General features: G+C 37.1%; 1 protein-coding gene across 1 annotated transcript in view; it reads left to right on the forward strand.

Moving 5' to 3' along the window:
* The first annotated feature begins 1173 nt into the window (after positions 1–1173).
* LOC145974828 (alpha-tocopherol transfer protein-like) overlaps positions 1174–20419 on the forward strand; it is a 36113-nt gene continuing 16867 nt past the window's right edge. Inside the window, exon 1 of the mRNA XM_083104870.1 lies at positions 1174–1300. Within this exon, the coding sequence (XP_082960996.1) occupies positions 1174–1300 (127 nt within the window). The remainder of the gene's footprint in view (positions 1301–20419) is intronic.

The following is a 20419-nucleotide window of genomic DNA, read 5'->3' on the forward strand; positions in this document are numbered from 1 at the left end:
CAATAAGTAACAATGAAACAATTCATCGGATATCACAGCAGCATAGGATGCTTTTGCTTGCATCTTTTTCCATAATGTTCATTAATGTTCCATAATGTAATTAAAGCTAATAAAATTTATTTTACAATTCTTCATACAATTTCAGGATAAAGAATTAGATAAAGAAATTTTACTGCAATTTTTAAAGTACATTTATATCAAACATAGATATAGTGATTATAATTAATATTAAATATAAATAACCTATAATTATAATAAATATAAATAATTCTATAAATAATCTAAAATTGTAAAATATTACGATAATATAAATATTTTATTTTCTTTTCATCATGTGAATATTTATATATTACTTTATCTTAAATATACCCAACTGATAACAATACCTATATGAAATGTTTCAATTGTCGAATTCATATACGTTTTTAATTCCAAAAGTATTTTTAACTCAATTTTTAATTCAACATCTCATTAAATAAAAAAAATTATCGCAACATATTCAGTGAGTCATGATTTTTAAATATAATCAGTCAAGAAACGACTGTGTTACGGACAGTTAAAACGAACAGTTGAAACAGTGCGTATAGATGTAGATCAATATTAATTATTAATATAACTCTTTAATTCATATTAGTAGTATTGTTTTCAAAAATCATATGTTAAAAATAATTACTTTTATTAATATTAAAATTTTAATAAAAAAAAGCGTTCAAAATAATATATTCAATCATTATATAGGGTGTTTGAAAACTTTTCGCACTCGAAGTGTGAAAGTAGATTGACACAAATTAAGAAGGAAGGACCTCTACTGTTTTGCGATATTCGCAATAATTAACGAAAAATTAATCAAAAAAGAGAGTGGTGAGTCCGGGCCTCACTCACCACCCCTTGCCCATTCACCACTTCGCCGCGCGCTTAGTATAAGGTTACAGTGGGACGACTTTCGTCGCCACGCGCTTCTACTCACGCAGATTGGCCGACCTTCTTTAATTAATTTTTCGTTAATTATTGCGTATATCGCAAAACAGTAAAGATCCTTCCTTCTTAATTTGAGCCAATCTATCTTCACACTTCTGGAGTGCGAAAAGTTTTCAGACACCCTATATAGTCTATATGCAATAATTTCAGATTGTGTTATTAATTTTGTGAAGGAAGGTAAACGATACCATAAAAATGCTTAAACTAGAAATGCCTACATTTAAAGAAATATTAAAAGAGACTAGAGGAAACGAGCAACTTTTAGAAGAGCTACTGGATAAACTTCGACTATGGTTGAAGCAACAAATTCATCTTCCTCAAGGTTTGTATTTTTATTCAAAGATAAAGAAAAACGGTAAATATCTAGATGGACGACAATCTCACCAATGATCTTAATTTTGATATATTTTATCAAGGTCATAATCCTGAGTAACCTCCAAAAAGTTTTAGTTAGCGGTCATTATTTATTTAAAAGTTATTAACAATTAATTGTAAATAGTAAAAACATGCATTAAACATGTTCATGCGAAGATTTGGTGATCCATTTTCCTTTTCCATCCTAACGGAAAGAATATCAAATTTACACCGAGAAAACGTGAAAAAAAATTGCCAATAATATACAGTTATTTACATCGCTATAATCATACAATGACGGTCAATCAATGACGGTCTTTAAGCGTTGTTAATCAAATTCGTCTTTGAGTTGCTCCGACCGATTTCAAAATTTTTTTATAATTTTATAATTTGACTCGCACGCGTACAACGCTCCTATTTTTTATTTATATTTTATCATATGTAATTTATCGTAACGGAATATCAGATATTAATGTTTTTAATTACTGTATGTTTATGTTTATTTATCACTGTAATTTTTACTGAAGAGGGTCCGAATTGGACTGAAATGTCTACATTTTTTATTTTTGATATATACTAAAAGATTTTTAAGAAAACTGTGCTTTAATTACTGTGTTCCATTAAAGGTCTTTAATAGCCGTTTCCAAACTTTTTGTTGAAACCTAGTGTTACCCTCTGGATTTACAAAACCATTCTATTACCACGCCTCACATATGCTGCAGTGGCCTAGGATAAGTGTGGTAAAAGTGGGGACTAGGGACCTCCTCAAAAGCTTTCAGGTTGTTACCTGAAGGCGGTGATAGGGGCCATGAGAACCATCTCAACGTAGGCGTTTGAGATTGCACTCTGTCTTCTGCCCTTAGACGGCTTCATTATTAGCTTACCGTCTACAGACTAAAGTGTCAAGGTGTGTGGAGGGGCTACCGCCTTGGTCACACTAAGTTAGTGTTCCTCCAGAAACACCCATTACTCTGCTGTATAGAATACCTAGGAAATTCCAGGTTCTTAAATCCTTTAAAATTCAGATACCTTCTAGGGAAAATTAATCCAGAGTAATCCAGAGCGAATTTATCGACTAAACTTGAACATCTAGTACACGGATGTCTCAGGGGCAAATGGACGATTTGGAGCTGATATGTTTAGAATCAATCATAGAGAATCTTTTCCCCTAGGTGAGCTAGTTATGGTCTTCCAAGCCGAGATTTTGGCCATCCTTGAGTGTGTAAAAATCTTAACTTCAGTTGAAGCTATAAATAGAAATATTTATATCTGCTCCGATAGCAGAACAGCCATCAATACCTTAGCCAAGACCATCACCGAGTTCTCGGTGGTTTGGTATACAAGCACTCAACAAACTAGGTGAAACTAACAAAATCATCGTAGTCTTGGTCGCTGGTCATCAGGGAATTTTTGGCAATGAAGTGGCGGACGGCCTAGCAAAACTGGGCAACCGGATTTGAAATCCCGGCTAAGCAAGTCCTCGGCGTCCCTTTTGCCATAGGTAAAGATTTTATCAAAAAATCTTTAAATCGGGAACATCTGGTCCCGTGGGATCAAGTTCAATGCTGTCAAGCCAAACTCCTAATGAACCAATTCAAAAGGACAGATGAACTCCTAACAATGAGTAGAACAAAACTTAATATTTCCATTGGTCACGGATCATGTAGCCCTTAGGACTCACTTATTTAATTTCGGCTTACTTAGCCGAGCAGAAAGATTGTCATCTATGCGGCGGAGAAAAAGAGGATAATATTCACATTCTGTGTCACAGTCCTACCCTTGTACTTATGAGATACAGATCCTGAGTTTTCTTGTTTCCAGATCTAGTGATCTGCACAACGTAAAGGTGGGCGATCTTTACAATCTTTTTGTAAAGATCGTGAAGATAGATCACTATTCGTAACTGTTATAACGAGAGGAACGCGCATAATAAAGGACGAGAGAGAATCAGAGTTCTTGGTTTGGAATATATACTTTTATAATAATATTACGTTACAGCGTCACTTCGGTTATTATTATACTCGCTATATAAAAAAGGAGGTGGCAGCCATAACCAACAAAGGAGGCGCATCCGTCGCGTAGCTCCGACCGACGGAAGAACTGTAGTGACAGCGCAAGCATTTGAAATCCTCAACACCCCCTCAAATCAAGCGCTCTATCACTACAGAACAGTTGGTCGAATTCCGAGGAGTTCCATGCATCTGAAATGTTTCTCCTTTGAAAGTCTCTTTGTTAGGACATCTGCAGGCATCTCTTCCGTTGACAAGTATTCTAGCTCGATAAGATCCTTTTCAAGAATGTCGCGAATAAAGTGATGTCTCAGATCAATGTGCTTGGACTTTGCGTGAAAGACAGGACTTTTGGCCAATAACTGCGCCCCTTGATTGTCATTCGTCATTAATACTTTGCTCACGTCGAGAAGTCCAATTTCATTCAAAAATTTGTACAAGTGCAGGGCTTCCTTCGTGACTTCGGTTAGGGACATGTACTCAGCTTCGGTGGATGATAAGGCAACTGTGCATTGTTTCCGAGATTCCCAACTAATGGCTGCATCGCTTATTGTAAATGCATAACCCGTGTAGGATTTTCGATCAAAAGGACAACCGGCCCAATCCGCATCCGTAAAGCCTTTTAATCCTTCTGCGTTCTTACGGTATACGATGCCGTAAGAACGCAGATGGTGATGGTGTGTTTCAAATATCTCAGTACTCGTTTTGCTGCCGTCCAATGTTGTTTTCCGTGACAGGAATTGAACTGACTGAGACAGCTAACAACATAGGCCATATCTGGTCTTGTACCTACGACTAAGTAGTTTAGGGCTCCAACAAGTTCACGGTAAGGCTCTTCTCTCGATTCCTTGTCTTCGTCCTCGTTGTTTTTTGTCAATTTGCTCCCCGGTTCTATTGATGTAAGAACCGGCTTTGAGTTTTCCATTCCGAATCGTTTAATGATGTCGTTAATGTATCCTGCCTGCGACATAGCAATATAATCTTTGCCTCTTTTAATTTCTCTTCAATTCCTAGTCTCTTTTAATTTCTCTTCAATTCCTAGACAGAAATGTGCTTCACCGAGATCCTTAACCTCGAAATATTTTGAGAGACCATTTTGCAGAAAATTTAGATCCGTCGCTTTTCGATAAGCAATTAGGATGTCATCTACGTAAACAAGTACTAATATTTCCTTCCCTCTTTTTGTGAAATAAATACAGGGATCGGCACTGGTAGGCTCTAATCCTAAGCTCCTGAGTTTTTTGTCGAGTTTTCTATGCTATTGTCGACCGGTTTGTCTTAGCCCGTATAATGCCTTATTCAAACGACATACCTTGTCGTCGCCTTGCAGATCGCGAATCATCTTTCTTGCTTTTGATCCAATGGGATCAAGTTGGTTCCTTCGATTAGCAATCTCCGTCAACGATTCTAGCAATAGCTTAGGTTTCTTCATGTAAAGCTCTTCTTCGATCTCTCCATTCAAATACGCCGTGGTAATATCCAGCTGACGTATTTTGAAATCGAACTGAACTGCGAGTGCCATAATCAATCTAACGGAGCTCAGACGGGCCACTGGAGCTGAAGATATCATGAAAATCGATTCCCGACATCCCTTCGGATGTTGAGAGAATCCCTTAGCTACAACGCGTGCCTTTCTTTTCTCGATGGTACCGTCAGCGTTGTACTTATTTCTTAGAACTATTATGCAACCAATCACGTCGCGATGGCCTATTTACGACATTCCAAGTGTCGTTCTTTACAAGACATTCGATTTCAGTCAGAATTGCTTCTTTACAGTCGTCGGCGTTTGGACCTTGCAGAGCCTGATTCCAAGAGACTTCTGCAATACTCACGAATTCCGCTCCCGATGTTTTCGTGTCGAATGTTTCAGAGTCCGACTCTTGTTCTGGATTGTCTGGAACTTCTATCATGTTATATCTTCTTTTTGGTCGCCCTTTCTGACCGGTAAGGATTTTTGCTGGTCTTCCTGACAGGTCCTCTCCTGACAGTCGTATTAGCATTTCCTTCGGCTGATCCCGGTTCCTCGTGATTTTCGTTTACCGGTACGTCTCTCTCCTCGAGATGAGCGCAACTTCCTCTCCAGTAACTGGATCCAAATGGAATTCTGTAAACAGTTGAGTGATTAATCTTCTGTTCATTGATTTGGCCGTCGTCCTTGTTGCATGCTTTTAGATGCTTCTCCTTCGACTCTAGGATACCGAGGAACTTTACATCTCGAGATACAATTATCTTTTGTTCACTAGGTACCCACACGCGATATCCTTTTACTGAACTGTCATATCCAACGAAATTACATCTAATTCCTCGATGGTCGAGTTTTCTTCTTTCAGGATTCTTATTCAGGACATACGCGATCTCTCCGAATGCTTTAAAATGCTTGACATCTGATCGTTTTTTATGCCATATCTCGAAAGGCATTTCCACACCGAGTGCGGTGGTTAAACACCGATTCCTCACATAGTTTGCTGTCGATATGGCTTCTGCCTAAAACGACGATGGTAGCCTGGATTGCGCAAGTATACAGCGGGCCATTTCGACTAGAGTCCGATTTTTTCTCTCAGCTATTCCGTTTTGTTGCGGAGTGTAAGGAGCCGTTAATCTTCTGTTGATTCCTTCGTCTCTCAAAAATTTGTCGAACTCCATATTACAAAATTCTTTACCGTTATCCGATTGGAAATTTTAATTGTTTTCCCAGTTTGTTTCTCGGCATAGCTTTTAAAATCCTTAAAAGTCTATAGCGCGTCGCTTTTGTTTCGCAAAAAGCTTCACCACGAACCATCTAGAATAGTTGTCTGTGAATGTAATAAAATACCTGGCTTTTCCCCTTGATTCGGTTCTCATTGGTCCGCAGATGTTTGAATGCACGATGTCGAGAATTTCTGTGCATCTCTGCGATGATTTCGGAAAACTGGGTGCCGTGAGTTTTGCCTTTGAACAGATTTAGCATGGGAGCATTAATTTCTTGTTTCCTAAGTCCATTCCAAGAACCAATTCCTTCCGATTTAACTCCAGGAGGTCGTCTTTCTTTAGATCAGTGCTGGGATTTATTTGCAACTTTTGACCAAATTTCTTAGCTTACGCCTACCATTCCCCTCTTACCACTCGCACCTTAGCGACCACGCCACCGAACGCTCATAACTAAGGAGCGCTCAGGAACGTGCACGTCACAAATGTAATGTGACAATCTCAATCATTTCAGTTCTCTTTATTGTTTATTAATAATAAAAATAATTATTCCATTATTAATTACATATATGTTCTGTAATAATTAAAAATATTTGTGTTTTGAAACGTAATTAATAATAGAATAATTATTTTTATTATTATTAAACAATAAAAAGAACTTAGATAGATTGCCACATTACATTTGTGACACGCACCTTAGTTACGAGCGGCGCGAGCGGTAAGAAGAGAATAGTAGACATAAGCTAAGAAATTTGGCCGAAAGTTGCAAATAAATCCCAGCACTGATTTAGATGGCCAAATCTTTCGTGCCAAACTTGCAGTTTCGATTTTTGGTCATTTGTCAACGTAACGTTGGCCCTATTGCTCAGGGATAGTTCGGACGTAGTATAGATCGCCGACTCGATCTGCAATCAATAAGACTTTTCCCTTTTTATTTCTTACCTTAGCCTTTTTCTTTCTGAAGATTATTTCATTGCCGGTGTCTATAATTTTTGCTACCGACATCAAATTGCTCCAAATATCAGAAACATGTAGTGTGTTTTCCAGACATACGCCCCTCGTGGTATGTCCATTTGTTGCAATAATTTTCACAGTTTCTTTGCCTTTTGTCTGCTGACGAATGACTGGCTAAATTCAATTTGACATCATTCAATTCGGTAAGTTTTACGAAACTTCCCTCATCATTACATAGATGAGGTACAACTACTATCTAAGCACCATTCGTTTTCCTTTTTATCGAATTCGGCACGGCAAGAGTTGCATTCGGTCAATGACGTCAGAAAAGATACGTCTTTGGCGGTTCCGGCCTTTTCCTATCTTTCAGAGCACTCGGCAGCTTTATGTCCAGTTTTTCTGCACTTGTGACACATAAATTTGAAAGTTCCATCAGATTTTCCTTTCTCCGTCTTCCCTTGATTTTCCTTCTTAGGTTTTTGCCACGTTCTTCGTGCCAAAAGAGCATCGTGGTCGTCATTCTGAATTCTCTGTTTCCTTGTAGTATTCTCGTTCAAAATTTTAATTTTCAATACTTCAGGATTAGGTAGATTATCTCTCGATTCGATTGCGCATCGAAAGTTGCCGAAGCTTTCCGGCAGGCTGTGCAATAGCATAATGGATTGTAATTCATTGCTTACCTCGATAATTAATTCCGAGAGTTTATTGACAATATCGAAGAATTCATTAATGTGTTGATGTACATCACCATTTTCTTTGAGCCGATGCATCATTAATCGCTTCCAGAGAGAGGCTTTCCTAGCTGGTCCCTTCGACTCAAATATCGATTTCAGCCAGATCTCCCGCGCGGTCACACAATTCCTCACATGTTTGAGTTCAGCATCGTTGACAGCAAGATACAAATCTGCTTTGGCTTTGTTGTCTTCTTCCTTCCTGCTATTTCAGCCGCGTTCTCGGGCTTCGACTTTTGACCACTTGCATATGACCATGTTTTATTTTTTGTCATGATCGCTTGAATCCTCGATTTCCATGTATCATAGTTGTCTTTCGATAGCAGGGGGATGCGTGATGTGGTTCCCGCGTTTTGATCCATAGTTTTTGTCAAGACGTTCACGTTTCACTTAACCTGACAAATTTTTACGTATGAGTTTGTTTGCTGTGAAGACTCACTTTCTTGATTTCTGGGCTTATACTGGGCCCATAATCTGTTAAATGACGAGAGGGACGCGCAATAATAAAGGACGAGAGAATCCTTCTTATGTAATATTCAGCGATGAATCGTTATTCATACAAGAAGGAATTTTTAATTCACACAATATGCATATTTGGAGTGAAGAAAATCCCAGAGTCACACGACAGAAAAATTTCCAAATTCGTTGGAAAATCAATCTGTGGGCTGGAATAACGGGAACTCAGATACTTGGTCCAGTTGTTCTTCCAGATATTTCAACTGGCCAATCATACGTGGACTTTTTAAGAGAGAATCTGCCAGAATTCTTAGAAGAAGTTCCATTATTAGAGAGAAACAAGATTGTTTTTCAACAAGACGGTGCTGGGCCACACAACGTCAGAATCGTTACAAATTATTTGAATGAGCAATTTCCTGGACGTTGGATGGGTCGATATGGCCCGATACGGTGACCCGCAAGATCCCCGGATCTCAATCCTTTAGATTTTTTTGATGGGGATATTGTAAGGAAGTAATTTACAAAACGCTTCCCCCGAGGATGTCGACGATTTAAATGCAAGATTGCGACGTGCTATTTGGGTTATCGAAGAAGCGATGATAGAGAATGTCCAAAGAAATTTATTAAAACGCATGAGAGCTTGCATTAGAATGGATGGTGGTCATTTTGAGCACCTATTATAAGATTTTTTCAATCCGCTCTTTTTAGAGCGATCAACGACAATCCGTCAGAGCCTTCTCAGAGCGACTAAAGATAATCCGCTCTTTTCAGAGCGACCAACATATTTTTACGTGAAACATTTTATTCGCAAAAAATATAATTTAAAAAATTGGTAAAATGACAATTGCGGCCTATACGCCGATGACCTTGACCTTGACATATGTTGTCAAGGACACCTTCCCGAGTAATTTCATGTATATATATAATAGGCGGACTCGAATAGTTTAGCCCCTACCTCCATTTCAAGGTTTCAAAAGATGATAATTTTATACAATTCGGGCCTCTGCCGCGACTTTGATCTTCATATATGTTGTCAAGGGCATCATTCTAAGTAACTTTTACTTATAAAATAATTGGAGGTCGCTGCTTATTAAAAAGTTGTTAACAAATGAAGTTAATGATATAAATGATGTGAAACGAGGTGTATATTTGCAAAATTTCACATAGGTTTGCGACTTTCCACATGAAGCAAGGTCCACCTTGCCTACCGGCGGGGTGGTTGCGGGAGGGGGGCCGAAGGTCCCCCTTGCACCACCCGCGTGTGTGTGTGTACACATACATTTCTGATATTTTTTAATTGTATTAAATTTATATAGAATTTAATACAATTTAATACAATTAAAAATTATCAGAAATGTATGTGTACATACACACACACACACACACACACACACGCGGGTGGTGCAAGGGGGACCTTCGGTCCCCCTCCCGCAACCACCCCGCCAGTAGGCAAGGTGGACATTGCTTCACATGGAAAGTCGCAAACCCATGTGAAATTTTGCAAATATACACTTCGTTTCACATCATTTATATCATTAACTTCATTTTTTAATAAATTTTTAATAAACAACGAGTGACGGCTAAAACCTTTTGCATGTTACTCAGAACAGTGACCTTGATAACATATGTCAAGGTGAAGCTCAACGGAGGTGAGTCCCCTAATATCAACCTTTACCATATTTTTTAAACTTCGTGTGTTCATAACTTTTTAATAAGCAGCGACCCCCAATTATTATATAAGGAAAAGTTACTTAAAATGATGCCCTTGGCAATATATATAAAGATCAAAGTCATCGGGGCGGAGGCCCGAATTATATACAATTACCTAATTTTTTTATATAACAGCCAAAATAATGAATTTACGTAAAAAATGTTTATAACATTTTTATAAAGCTTTTTAATAGCCTCATTTTTTGTTAATAACTTTTTTGTCCAAAATCGATATTTTCGAAGATATTCAGCGAAATCTTTTGAAACTTTGAGATGGAGGTAGGGGCTAATCTATTCGAATCCGCCTATTATATACAGGGTAGGCCATTTTAATCTACGCACTAAATTATCTCAAAATCCATAAGTTTAAGACAAAAATGTTTCAGACAAAAGTTGTATGGTTTCGAGGGGGACATAAGATGGTGCCATTAGTTTGACCTTGAAGAGTCATCTGAAGGTCACGTGAAGGTCACCTCCAACTTTTTAAATGGGACACCCTATATGCTTTTACATATTCTTGTAGCTCATCTGGAGAGCTTTCCAAAACACTATAATTAAGTTAGTTTTTATTAAGTACTTTCTAAGTTATGAGGCGTGAAATCATTTCTTAATTTTACATAAACCGTAAAATAACTTGTAAAATATTCATTTTTCGATTATCTTACCTTAATATTTTTATGTACAAAATGATGAGAGGAATCAATTTATATAAAGAAAACACAGTTATTTTTAAGAAAAAATATGTAATTGTTAATTGCAAATTACATTTTTTTTCGAAACAATTATGTGTTTTTTTTACACCAATTGATTCCTCTCATTATTTTGTACATAAAAGTATTAAGGTAAGATAATCGAAAAATGAATATTTTACAAGTTATTTTACGGTTTATGTAAAATTAAGAAATGATTTCGAGCCTCATAACTCGGAAAGTACTTAATAAAAACTAACTTAATTATAGTGTTTTGGGAAGCTCTCGAGATGAGCTACAAGAATATGCAAAAGCATATAGGGTGTCCCATTTAAAAAGTTGGAGGTGACCTTCACGTGACCTTCAGATGACTCTTCAAGGTCAAACTAATGGCGCCATCTTATATCCCCCTCGACACCATACAACTTTTGTCTGAAACATGTTTGTCTTAAACTTATGGATTTTGAGATATTTCAGTGCGTAGATTAAAATGTCCTACCCTGTATATACATGAAATTACTCGGGTAGGTGTCTTTGACAACATATGTCAAGGTCAAGGTCATCGGCGTATAGGCTGCAATTGTCTATTTTACCAAAAAATTAAATCTAAATTAAAAATTAAAAATTATTAATTTTAAAATATAATTTGTCTCGGTTGCATAAAGGAAACAAAGCATATAATATTAGTAATAATATAATATTAATATTAATAATGTTTAGTTAATATTAATATAATATTAATAATGTTAAGTTTTAATATTAATATTGTTACGTCCAGGCCCGAGGAAGGATGGGCCGAAGGAAGGACGTAACACTTGTATCCCGAGAACAGGTTCCTTAAGGGCAGATGTCTCGGGTCGAGCGAGCCTGCGAGAGAGCCAAAGATAGGTCAACGACCGCAAGGGTCGATCTTACGCTATTTCCGAATGGCCGCTCGACGGTCCCCTTTTTGGTAAAGGAACTTAATCCTTTTTACCCGGGACGGGACAAAGTGCGATTCAGGAGCGTGGGTGATGAGAGGGATCGATTGAGTTGAACGCGGAAGAATAAATTTAAATGAATTTATTGTACATTATAAAGAAAGGTTATATAAAAATTTTAATCATAAATCGATACGGTCTAGTACATGATTCTGTAACAATATTAAGTGAGTATGTGTGTGTGTGTGTGAGTGTGTATGTGTATGCGTGTGTGTGTGTATATTTATGCGTGTGTGTGTATGCGAGACGAAGAGGATCTAATCAGAATCAGGAGGGTACCTTTCCCATAAGTATTCTATAGGAAAGGCGATGGGCTTATCGGTAAAAGGGGTGAAACAGGGGATGGAAATATCGGAAGGAGCGGTGCTGAGAAAAGCCTTAAGGCTAGGAATGTGTATGGGACCAGGTCCCAAGGTGAAATAACCTGGCAGAAATGGGATCTCTGTATTCAGGGTAGGTTAAGGAGAGAATTATTGCGACAGTTCGATCGGTAAGATCGATCGAGGAGAAAATAGGGGGAGGAAGAGCGGGAGGAGAGAAGAGATGAGAATGTGGAGCTGCTTCGTGGGGTGGAGAAGGAAAGGGCGACAATGGCGGAAAATCAGGCGGATGGTCGGGTTCCGTGTCGTACACGGGAGAGTAACTAGGAGCAAGAGTTCCAGGAGACAGATACGGAGAGTAATTGGGAGGAGAGGTTTGAGGGGACAGATACGAGGAGTATCTCGCGTATCTTCTTGGATGTTACCCAAGACGATTCGGGTGATAGGAAGATTCATGTTTAATTTGTTTAAATATAATGTAAAAGAAGGGTCAGCCACAGCCCGAGCCAGTAGTCTGCGCGTTCGGCGATTGCGACGGAATCGGAGTCGCTTTGCCTTGGCTTTAGTGGATTTCCTCGAAGCGGGTTCCACTAGGGAAGCGATTATAATAAGTAAAGAGAAGAAAACGGAGGGAGTTCGTAAACAAAAAAAAAGACTTACTATTTGTTTCAGAGAACGCGATTAGCGCTGGCTTGTGATGGTTGTTGCTGGCCTCTTGGCGTCGAGAATGACAGGATACTTGCACTGTTATTTAGTTGCGAACACGCACTGACTCGATGGGGTTACTGACTGTTTTTGCTAATACTATTAATCCCGAGATTTTTGAGAATAGTGGCTTAGTAATGCAAAGAATGCTGAGATACCAAATAAATAGCCGATAACTGATTAATAATAATGAAGACTTAAGAATGAAGAATACTTAAGAATGCTGATTTTTTCGAAGTTCGCGCTTATATATCGTTTTTGGATTACCTTCTCCTAGAGTGAGGAGCTAGGGAAGTTAACGAATAGAAACTCTCATTAGATTTCCATCGTCTCTTCCCTGCCCCCTCTTATGAGCGTTTAGAACAAATGTAACAAATCAGAATTTTATTAATAATAATCGAAAAGAAGGCTATTAAAGACCAAGCGAAGCGCAGGTGGTAATGCGTGACAAAAATTTTTATTTTTCAATAATTCTATATAAATTCAATAAATTCATACATACAAACGTTTCGGTCCCTTTCGGACCCTCCTCAGTGTGACAACAATAATATTCATATCAGATATAAAAAAATACAAAAATAAATAAATGAAAATTACTGTACAGGTCAAAAGATAAAATTGTAAAAATAAACACAGTCAAACAATAAAAACACCGTTAAGGATTTAAAATAAAAGCAGAATAAAAACGCAAAAACCGCGGCGCAAAACACATCCATTATTTCCAAAAACGCTACGATGTTACCTAATAATCCTCACCGTCCCACGCAACTTACAACCATCCGCCTTTAAAAATTATTGACGTAATTGTTCCCACGAAACCGTTGGCCACCAAACTCACACTCAAGCACACCCCATCGAAATCCATTCAACTTGACGTTTTTTCCAAAGAACGTTAAGGGGTTATGCCTAGTCAGGAGGTCGAAAAAAGACGAATTTTTGAGAATTTTTTTTGAAAAAGTGTATGCATATCTTTTTACAAAAGTTTCTATATTTAAAATAGTTATATTTAACAAAATTATTGTAAAATTTTGGTACAAAAATATAAATTTATGGCAAAGACAGCCGATGTCCGGGAAGCCTATATTCCAAAAGCGTTTTGCGGTGACCACTCCTGTTTGGAATTGAGTTATCTGCAATCAAAAATTCAAGAAAATTTAGTTAATATATTAGTTTATCTAGTCTTTAATGGTTCCCTGTTACAAAAAATTAATTTGCGGGAAAATGGCGGCCGCTTAAATTGAAATTATCGATTTTCGTAAAAAAAAAAAAACGCTCGTTTTTCATTCATAAAATAAAAATTACGCATTGAAAAAAAAATCCTTCGGTCAAAGACTAGATTTTTATGTTTAAAAGAAGTTTGCAAAAGTTGAAATAGATTGGTGCAGCAGTTTTCGAGATATTTTGGTCACCGTCTTTGAAAATGTGGTTTCGAGAAAAACGCGTTTAAAGTTCCGAGTCTAATTTACATTAAAATAAAAAATTTATTTTTCAACTTACACAGAGTCATCTATTCCAGGCCCATACAGTACGCCTTCTGCTGCAGTTGTTGCTTTTAAAATATTAATTTGTTCTTGTCGATGACGTATTCTTACCTCTCGAGTACTATCGAGTGTGCGGCAGTCAGAAATCTTTATGCGGCACAATAATCTCTTTTTGCAGTTTCAATTTTTTTGCAGATGCACTAAAAGTACTTTCTTCATACTCCATCGTTTTCAGATTAATATTTTGTTTCCTTTTTCTTGATCTTGATTTTCGAAAATTTTCCGATTTTTTCAAATCTCTCGAACCTTTCTTACGATCCATAATTTATTTAGAAATCGAAAAACTACGAAAGAAGCGAACGTTCGATTGCACAGGTCGATGTCAACGTCGACGTTCGTCCCTATAGCGCAGCAGCCGCGCGGGGCGCTCGCGCTCTGACGTATACTTCACGTCGTATATCTCCAACAAATTTCAACGGATTAATTTGAAACTTTCAGGGAATATTTCTAACATTATCTACTTCAAGAAAATGTGAAAATCCCAGAATCGAAAATTTGAAAATTTCTGACTAGGCATAACCCCTTAAGGAAAAGGATCGCGTGCAGTCAATGCTCAAGCGACAGTCCCATGGCAAACCAATGGTAAAAAATCTTGCAGAAAATTCGAAAGATAAAACAAAAATTACGTTGTACAGAAATGATTTCCAAATGCGTCATGATAGACTCCAAGCTAACAACAGACTGTGTGAATTTTATTACATTCGTTCGCGAATAGGAGAGCATCTTCCAAAACGGGGAGACCTAGGATTCTCAGTATCGGAGGTGGTAGTAATTTATGTCTTGCAGGATGCGTCTGCTAAAGACAAGGGATGACTTTTACTATCCCCTTGAAATTAAGATGGGTACGTATGTCGCGTCCGGTCACTCGCATTTTCATGAATAGTTTCTTTTATTTTCTATAGTTTCTATAGATTTTATGAGTTTTCAAGCGATCGGAAAATATCAAATTCGGCTGACTTGCTGACGCCTTGACTGTGACCAGATACTACTCTTTGTGATTTTGTAGCACGTTAATATCTGGCTGTCGTTTTTGGAGCACTTACTGAGAATCCTATTCCAATTTAACTGACATTAATGATTTTTTGGAAGTCATGCACGTGTGCGCCAGTTATGGGAAAGAAAAGAATCATGAAGTCCCTTGGACGTAACAATATTAATAATGTTAATATTAATAATATTATAATATTAATAATGTTGTTATTTAAAAAAAACCGAGTACATTTTATATTATACATTTTATATTTTCGAGATTATCGCATTCACAATGCGGAGGCTTCAGCCAATTATAAGACAGACTAGCATCTCGCGCTTCACGCATAATACCATACGTGCACGTTCGGCAACGCTAGGTCTTAGGCGCTAGAACCAACCTAACCTGCTTGTTATCGACGATCGTCGCGTCGCGCAGTTTTCGCATCGAGTAACGCGCGCGGTACATTGTTAACACGTTTCTTTTTCTCGTGTCGTTTTCATAATTAATTTATAACGAGTGTGTGATTAGTAATGGAGTGCGTTAATCGTTTATAAATCGTTAGTAATCGGTAGTAAATTTTTATCGATCGTGAGTGATTAAGTGCGTGAGTAAATTCGTAAATAAATACGATAAAAGAAAAGAAAAAAACTTTGCTTTCGTCTAACACGGTGTGTCAGAGTGTATGTGTGTATTAGGACAATGTCTCATTGTTATCAACAATGTGTTACATGTGTAACAATCATTTATCATCATATGAATCTCTACAAGGTAAGAATAAATAATGAGTGAGTGAGTGAGAGAGAGAGAGAGAGGGAGAGAGAGAATTAACGTGCATGTGTATATATGCGTGTACATTTTCACACATTCTCACACACACACACACACACACACACACACACACACACACACACACTGATTGCTACACTCATCGCGTATAGCAATCAGCTGATCGCGGCGAGCGCCCCGCGTAATTGCCTATATCGGCCGGTGCATCCCTGCCTACCTCTTGTACTCGTTCCATAATTAGTAAACTATTTTCCTTTGTAGTTTAAAAACTAAGCTCCGGGCAAAATTTTGCAAGAGGAAAAATCGTCTTAGAATTCATTCAAGAATTTGATATTTTAAAGACAAACGTTTGTTCAGAATCACCCTGTATACTTTTATAATAATATCACGTTACAGCGTCACTTCGGTTATTATTATACTCGCTATATAGAAAAGGATATAGATGGCAGCCGTAACCAACAAAGGAGGCACGTAGCTCCGACCGACGGAAGTACTATAGTGACAGCGCGAGCATTTGAAATCCTCAACAGTAACTTCAACTAACGGGTCACGGAGGGGTCACAGAGGAACTTTTAGGTGATAGTAGGGATTACCCTAGTCCCATCCGTTTTTCTACTACTACTACTATTACTCAGGATGTTATAAATATCTTTATTCTGTGTAACAAACAAAAGAACTCGCTCGAAAGAATACGCAGTAATAAAGAGGTTACGCCGCTACGCACGCGCTACACGCTCGACAGTTCGCACAACGCCCGCACACACGCGCCTCATGTAAGCGCGCTAAAAACAAAAAAAATACAACTTGTTGCTTTTCATCACAGGATCATGACCTTGACAACATATTTCAAGATCAAGGTCATTAGTGAGATTGTCGTTCTTCTAGATATTAACCAAAATAACATCTTATTTTAGTCAATTTATTACACATCATTTTTAAATCTAAAGAACATATTTCGTATAAATATACTTATGTATTATTAAAAAATATAATTAAAATATATATACACATAATTTATATAGAAGGAGAAATTATGTGCGAAGATTCGAAGTTGATCAGAAATCGAATATAAAATATTTGAGAAACAATATTTTCTCTCTTAGTTTTTAGTTTATTATAATAAATATATATTATATGTTATAAATCGCCCTCTAGCTCCTGAATAATAACACTGATCGATATTATTTTAGCCTTAAGAAGATGTTGGACTGTCCTGTTTTACTAACTAAAACTTTTTTGCAGACTGAAATTTTTTTATTGGTTTAATAGAATAATAAATCCTTTTCCATGATTAAAATGCACATAGTAATTAACCACGATGTTTCCGAGTTTATGTTAAAAACAAAAAAGAAATTTTAAAATTCGAGTTTTTTAATCAGATTTTGGCGTCAGGTCGCAACAATATTTGCTTAATATAAAAGTTTTGTAATTTGTACGTACGAAATAAGATCACTTCGTAGTGGGAATTGCATAAAGGAGTATCAGTGAACTTTCAGAAATGAATTTAGAAACCTAGTAAAAAATATTTCGGTGTCTAAAATTTTCATTCATGTGTGTGTGTGTGAGATCGAGGCTCAAGAGTAAAAGACCTGTGGATTACAGACCTGTAGATGACAGACCTGTAGATTAGTTGCTCGATATCGCGACAGACAGCGTTATAATTGGTTTGTATGACAAGGAGAGACAATCTCGTACTATCCTTCTTTTCCATTTCGCGTGTAATAGTATACGTCAGTATACATGTACGCGCACATTAAGGCATTACACTCTTGTGTTTCCTTTCTCGTATTGCGCGTCATAGGTCGGTAGTCCATTCTTATATTTAAGATTGTCTTAAGTCTGGTCTTAGGTCGTCTTAAGATTCTGTTCAGCCAATGAAATAGTCGTATAACATTTTTAAACCTTACTTAAGATGATCTTAAATATACGAACGGATTGTGAATACCGGCCATAGATACTCGTTGTCGTACGGCGCCGTAACAATCGTACGCCTAACAAGCTGCGCGAAAACAGCGTTACAACGTGTTATGTGGAAAATATTCTGTGTAAGTTATACATATATACAATATATACAGGGTGTCCCATTTTAAATAATACGCTCAAATATCTCCGAAACGGTGCGTTAAATAAAAAGATGTTTCAAACAAAAGTTGTATGGCTTGAAGGGGGCCATCAGATGATGGCAATGATTTGACCTTGGAGAGTCATTTAAAGGTCACGTGAAGGTCACCGTCAATTTCTTAAATGGAACTCCCTACTTTTTATTGCATATTCTTGTAGCTTATCTCGAGAGTTTTCCAAAACACTATAATAAAATATTTTTCCCTCAAGTGCTTTTTGAGTTATAAGGCTTGAAATTATTTCTTAATTTTGCATAAACCGTAAATTATCTTGTAAAATATTCATATTTCGATTATCTTACCTTAACGTTAAAAAAAATGTAATTTGCAATTAACAATTACATTTTTTTTTCGAAAGAATTATGTGTTTTCTTTACACCAATTGATTCCTCTCATTATTTTGTACGTAAAAGTATTAAGGTAAGATAATCGAAAAATGAATATTTTACAAGATATTTTACGGTTTATGTAAAATTAAGAAATGATTTCAAGCCTCATAACTCGGAAATTACTTAATGAAAACTAACTTAATTATAGTGTTTTGAAAAGCTCTCAATATAAGCTACAAGAATATTTAATAAAAAATAGGTGGTTCCATTTAAAAAATTGAAGGTGACCTTCACGTTACCTTCAAACGACTTTTCAAAGTCAAACCAATGACACCATCTTATGGCCTCCTTCAAGCCATACAACTTTTGTCTGAAACATTTCTTTCTGAAGTGCATAGTTTATGAAATATTCGACCGTTCCAGGACTTTTGGGACACCCTGCATAAAGGATACATAATATATAATACAATAATACATAATAATTAATACAAAAAGGCTGTAAAAACATTTAACGCGGTTACGCGTATTAAATAAAGCGAGAGGCCAAAGGCAACTAGAACGAGAAGCATTGCCTCGTCGCCGACTGTGGAAAGTGAGAAGGAGGCAGAAAACAATATTTCTGTATCCTCCTTTACTATCCGAAGCTAGCCGAAGCGTCGGCTCTCACGGTACGCGGTTTGCGCCTGCGCGCGTCATCCCCTCCACTATGGTTGCGTGTTGCTCGCGTGGGCATTCTGGCATCACTGTTATACGTGTCTCATGCGCTCTAGTATCGATATGTATACTTTTTTTTCTTTAAAAAATGCGGCTTAATCGCGTGCACTTAAGGTCGGCATTCATTCTATTAATTAAGAAGATAGTCATTCTATTAAATTAATTAGAGAAAATAGAAGGATTTCTAAATATCTCGAAAAGGTTGTCTTGAGAAAAAAAAGATTCAACGTTCAAGTTTAACGCTGTACCCTCTTGTATTGAAAAACAGGAAAATTCAGTTTGCTCTATTTCAACGAAAAAAGTTGGATTATAGCAATCGAATATGCATTGGAAAGGATAAGAACTTTAATGTGACGCTAATGCGAATGCTGAAAAAAATTGTTATAGATTATATAGATCTTTGGAAATGCCTCATTTTTTGTACCTTTAAGTTAGAATATCTCAAAAACTTAACATTTTCGAGGTCGTAACGAAATTCGTAATCAGCACATCAAAATCTATTAGAAACAACTTTCAAAATGAAACTTTTAGAAGCAACTTCAAAAATGAAACTTTTTTCAACCTTAAAGTAAACGAAGTTTACCCTTTAAGTTTAAAGTTCTTACCCTTTTATTTTTGTCGAATGTAATCGATGACAACTCAATATACAAGCACAGTATATACAGTAGTGCAACTCTGGCAATTTCAGCGTGGGTAAAAATGAACTGCACATGCGCGGACTTGGTAGGTAACCAATTACGGCAGTGACCTTCTGTCTCGCTTGTTCTCTCTTTCTCTCTCTTTCTAACCAATTATACACACACTATACAAGGCGAAACATCTGACATCGGAACATACACTATACTGATAACTGATAACATATAAATATACAATTTCAGATCAGTCACTCAGTGTAGTGTATTCCGATATCAGATGTCTCGTCCTGTATAGTGTGTATATAATAGATTAGAAAGAGAGAGAAAGAGAGAGCAAGCGAGACAGAAAGTCACTGCCATGATTGGTTACTTACCAAGTCCGCGCATGTGCAGTTCATTTTTACCCACGCCAACATCAAAGGTACACGCACCGGCAGGAATGGTGTCCCGGTATGTATGTGTGGACGGTCGACGTCAAACGTACACACGCGAAGCGCGCACGTATGTGAGCCAAGAATTTATTCATTAAATTTTATCTTTTTATATAATTTAATTATTTAATTTAATAAAATGAATGTCGACCTTTAGTGCCTGCGGTTAAGTCGCATTTCTTAAAGAAAGAAAAGAAAAGTATGCATATCGATAGAGCGCAAGAGACACGTATAGAAATAGCGCAGTGTATAGCTATCTCGCTCGCACTCTCTCGTTCGAGCGTCGAGTGAGAGAGACGGCTATTGGACACCTCTAACT

Source organism: Camponotus vicinus, unplaced genomic scaffold (assembly GCF_025532165.1).
Source record: "Camponotus vicinus isolate PSW18456_S1 unplaced genomic scaffold, iyCamVici1.0 SCAF_7, whole genome shotgun sequence".
Lineage (NCBI taxonomy): Eukaryota > Metazoa > Arthropoda > Insecta > Hymenoptera > Formicidae > Camponotus > Camponotus vicinus.